Genomic DNA, 4,997 nt, shown 5'->3' with positions numbered 1-4,997 from the left:
AGGCCGCCACAAATTCCAGCCCTCAGTATTCGTTGCAGTCATTTACTCTGTGTTCGCAAGCCCTTACACGCTAATTTTCCCTAACATTTTAGCCGGAGAGACACATATTGTCTTTAGACAGAGTTAGGGGCAGATGACAGCTCTTGATAATCCCTCTGCAACGTTTGTAGATTAAGCAAATCCATCCTTCCAAAGGTGGGAGCACTGCAATGCGGCTTTAAGTCGCTAAAACGTTCATTAGTAAGTGCCAGTTTTCACCGCACTCTCAAGCTTCCGTGCATGTATAAATGTATTTTCAATGAGGTTGTTTCTAAACCCAGGGTATGTCATAAACACAGCAGCAGCTGCTTTAAAGTTTCGGAGCGGCTACCATGTTTACGAACTGCTAATCATCAGCTGCATAATGCGGGACAGTGTATGGGACCCAATGAAAATGCGCTGTATTGAGCACAGCTGGTATTGGAAATGTGCTTGTTGCCTAAAATTGACCACAGCATATCCCACCCTAAAGCCGCAAACCCTAAAACCCTACAGCGTAAATCTAAACCCTAGACCCCAAACCCTAAACCCTAAAATCCTGAACCCAATATGCAATTTTCGTGGACCGTTTGCTATTTACTGTGCTGTTTAGTGTGCCATGATATTTAGTAGACAAGGTACAGCTTTCTTTTACAAAATGTTGTGGGCTACTCCAAAGGGCACAGCTTCTCACCACTCCTTTGAAAGCACGAGCGTGGTTCAAGATTTTGTAAGGAATCTACAGGCTTGACATAAGGCGTTCAGTGGAACTCTTGCTGTTAGATCCACCCTTCTTTGAAGCAAATGCACTTTCACATAACACAGTAGCAAACTCGTGAGCTTAAGGGTAAGAGGTCATGAAGAAGTGGCTACAAAGAAAAGCTTATATGCAAAGTCAGCCTTGGTTCCCTACTGTTTTACCTTCTTCATGAACTGAAGCTCAGCGTCGCTTCCCTGGCGTCTTAGGCCTCGCCTTACGGTCTGCACGCTTTTCTCTTGTGAATCTGCTTGTTTTTTTCTACTGGATTAAAATTGGATTAAAATTTTGTGCAAAATACCCTCTCAGTGACGGAACTCACCAGAAAATGCATTACCACGCCGATTGTCGCCAATCCAGCCTACCTATCACTTAATTTATTGTGATAGAGTTGCTCCAATGAATGAAGTGCTTCTACTGTTCGTAGAATTCAGATGCAACAAGTGACGTAAGGACTGGTAAGCACTCAACCGCACTGCGAAGAACTGTACGCTCGAGAGGGCAGAAAGCAAAGCAACCAATGGAAGGGCAATAAGAATCCGTAGGATATTACAAAAGAAAGTTATATTTGTACTGCAGTTCTTGAGTAGCAACTAGCCGCTCGATATTCCACTGAGCGGCCTGTCAGTCACTTGGGGCGAATCAGCAAATTGCAATATCTTCCTTATAACTTGCCTTGCACATTTTCTGGAGAATAATCGCTTTAGCGGGACTAACGAAAGATTTTTCTGCAAATTTCTGACAAAATAACCGTCACTAATCCTTACTACCCTCTGCTTGCCAAGCTTTTTGTATTCTACAAAAAGGCACCATAAATCAAAATACCACAGAAATACTGCCTGGCATGTTTTCTAGCTCAGACTGTCCGAATCAAAATCACAGCATAAACCTGATCATATGGAAATTAATTTCTCTGCTTGTTTGACTTAGTCGATTTTTTCGGTGCCTTTTGCTTGGGCAGACCACTGCTGTCTGCGCCGTGAACTTGTGAATTATCAACTTCAGTTTGTTGCTTCTCCTGGTAAAATTTTCATACCGCGGAGGCATGCCGACAAGTGAATTTTGGAAGTCAAAAACTAAGAGAGCATTCAACTGAATCAAGGAGCAGTGTGGTCAATTGTACGGAAGCCCGTCGAGTACGACTGCGCAGCTTAGCAAAAGTCCATGGTGAAGGTAACACGCTAAAGATTTTTGGTCGGTGTCATGGTCTAAGTACGAAAAAGTACCTGTCTTGGTCTGTTGAGAGGATAAAGTAGTGCTGTCCGAACAAAACTGGCTAGTATCTTGAAAGCCTCATGCCTACAGCAGAAGAAAATCTGTTGCATTAAAAAGTTGAGTTTCCCACCCAGAGGTTGTTCACCGCAGAGTAACGCCTTTGATGGCCATTACAGAAGTCGCCTCTGCAACCACTTGCACTTGAATGGGGCTTCCTATCATTCAAAGACAGGATTTTCCTTCTATTTCCCTCGATACGTTTCGCCTTGAGCAGCTTAGAGTATAAATGGGAAAGCATAGCGAGATTTTTGCTAGATCTGATAGTTTCACTCATCCTCTTCGTCGTCAAGTATTTCATAGATTTGATTTCGTTTTATTCCCATCTTGAGAAGAATCTGACGCAGCTCTTTTTTAACTTCGGGGGGGATTTGTCCACGAGGATTGGTGGAAATAGGATGGCTTGTCCGTTTATCTCGCCCGACTATCAAATCTGTCATCTGATCCCATGTTACCTCCAACTTATCGGTTGGATTAAAGAGGCGTTTGCCGGTTCCTTCTTCGAATCGTTCTGGATTTCTCTTCTCTTGGATGCGTCTGTTAATTGTGGCCCTTGCAAGCTCCTTCAAATGCCCTGCAACTTCCTCGTCGTTTGGAAGCTCATTGAGCTCAAACCATCCCAAAGCATGCATAAGGCATCCAATTATTTGCATTGCCAGCAGCAAGGAGAAGAATGAAAACACTTTTGCAGAGTATTGGATCCTCAGAGCCCATATTGCTAGGGACTGGGCTGAGGCATCTCCATTACTGAGGGCATCCTCGCTTGCCTGCAGTTGTCCTATCAGGTGGCCCAGGTTTGCCAGATCCATAGCATCTACGCCGGAAACTATCGCCGCACCCACAAGTGCTACCCACCTAAAAAGATGATGTTCTGTTGCAAAGAAGGAATATCCAGCAACAAGTGCAGCAAAAGCTGCTTTCAAGACGCTGGCCGCTTGGCGCCCAGATATAATGCTGGAGAAAGTAGCAGAGGATCGGCCCTCCGCTGCATTGACAACTGACAAAATTACAACAGCTGTCACTGTAAACGCGGTCTGACTCACTACCAGCACACGCAAGCAGTTGCTTATCCTGTGCAGCATCGTAAGCTCACTGTTGCTCCGCAAGTATAGAAGGAGGATAAGTATGCAAAATAAGAGGACGGAAAGGGTCATGCATGCCCCCAAAATTAGCGGCACAGAAGCTGCCAGGGGGTACTGAACTATATAAGCTCTCATTTGGGCAGGTGAATGAAAGCTTAAAACTGGAAAGGCAATGCGGGTAACCGATGTTCGCAAAACCTTGTTTTCGCATTATGTTTGCGTGTCTATATGACCATATTGTTTCTGGTTTATTGCATGCTGGCATAATCAGGAAGAGCTTCAATGCGCTGTTTCGACACTGGTAAATTCAGGTAAATATTCGGAGGCGTGGGTGATGTGGGGTCACCAGTGTACCTGTCTGTGCCTTACCGCACAGCCACATAGGCGGGATGTAGCTCCAAAATAGGTGCAAAATCTATCGGCATGTTTTTTCTCCAATTAAACCAATAATACAAGAGAAAATTTTCTTAGATCGGGTCGTTTTTCTCGAAGACATAGAGCTGGTCTGTTCGTCCGACCTTGTTGAACCGCTACGCGCACGCAGCCAAACTTAGCCCCATCTGCAAATGTCGTCTTTGGTGAAATCCAGCATAAATGCCGCGATTGCAGCAAAGTTAGCAATTCGCAACTTTGCTGCTGTTCCGCTTATTCGCAAAGTTTGCCATTCAGCATTAGTGTCCGAGTGCATTACAGTGGCTAGACGCATAGTCAGGTGGAGTGCCGGTGCTGCAGGCATCATGTGGTCAGCAAATGCACAATTCCGCGAAAATACGCAAGTAACCCCTATTGAGGGTGGAGATTTTCTACTCATGTGGGTCTATGAGCCAAAAGCAGCAATGCAACTACAGTCTACAACGTGTTGCATTAAAGCGGAATGGGACAATCAATATACTGTACCAGGCGCTTCCATGTACTCGCTCTGACGATTGCATAGAGTACACTTCTTTGCACAACTATTTAGTTCCGCAGCTAGAAACACCAGTGACAAAGGCCAACCGTGCATTCTGTGAGTGGTTCCTTGGAGTCCAGTAATTTCTCTCTTTGAAATAAAAAACCAACCGAAATGATGGTATGTTCCTGCAGGAAGGCCAAAGTAGCAATGTTCCCATCTCTACCATCGAGAGGACCAAGTATCCGAGTCCCGCGTAAACTGCAGAGAACTGCAGAGAGCTGAGCTGTGTCTCTGGCTATGCACTATATCGAGAAAACGTTTGACCGCCTAAACTGCATAAAAGCACGACGTTTGATTAATGTCAATGCATTCTACGGCAAAATTTCAGTAAGCGAAATCGCCTGTGCCGAAGGTATGCTTGCATGCATGTCTATGCATATGGACGCTGCTGATGCTGGCAGAGCTCACGATACGCAAGAGCGTGCCCTTGAACAAAATGAAGAGGACTTTCCGTCGTTGGTAGCAAGGCAGATGAAGTGTCAGAATTTCACTTTGCTCCAGTTTATCGTCGAAAAGAACGACCAAGCTGATGATAACGAACAAACCTCAGCATGCCTGCTTTCGTCATGGGTGGCTTTGCTTGCAGAAATTTAGCGGTTGAATGCAAGCTAGTTTAAGACGTAGTCAAGTACTTATTTTCTAGGCGCATAATACAGTTAGTGGTGCATTAATATGTGCATTAATATCTATACAGGGACGCACAAAATACTGCTAATGCAGATTTTTGTAACCAGCATATTTCTGAGCAAGGCAGGCGGCACCCACGCCAATCAAATATGCCGTGACGCCTATCCTCCGAGGCTTTTAAAGTGGAAAGTCCAATGAAATAGATCAATGGAAATAACGAGCTACCACTTTGCAGTGCCGAAATTTTACTTTCTGTGGAAGGATCAGTGCATAAAAGAGCATACACAAA

At 44.7% G+C, this 4,997-nt stretch overlaps 1 protein-coding gene across 1 annotated transcript; it reads right to left on the bottom strand.

The window, feature by feature from the left end:
* Nucleotides 1-2,316: 2,316 nt before the first annotated feature.
* ETH_00022660 (uncharacterized protein) lies at nt 2,317-3,264 on the bottom strand (the record flags this gene model as incomplete). The annotated part of the gene is made up of 1 exon (XM_013376878.1): nt 2,317-3,264. The coding sequence occupies one exon, from the start codon at nt 3,262-3,264 to the stop codon at nt 2,317-2,319; it is 948 nt and encodes a 315-aa protein (XP_013232332.1).
* Between the last annotated feature and the right edge of the window lie 1,733 nt (nt 3,265-4,997).

Source organism: Eimeria tenella, genomic scaffold, assembly GCF_000499545.2.
Source record: "Eimeria tenella Houghton genomic scaffold, Eth_scaff41, whole genome shotgun sequence".
Lineage (NCBI taxonomy): Eukaryota > Apicomplexa > Conoidasida > Eucoccidiorida > Eimeriidae > Eimeria > Eimeria tenella.
The sequence above is the reverse complement of the archived record's forward strand: the minus strand, read 5'-3'. Positions and strand labels throughout refer to the sequence as shown.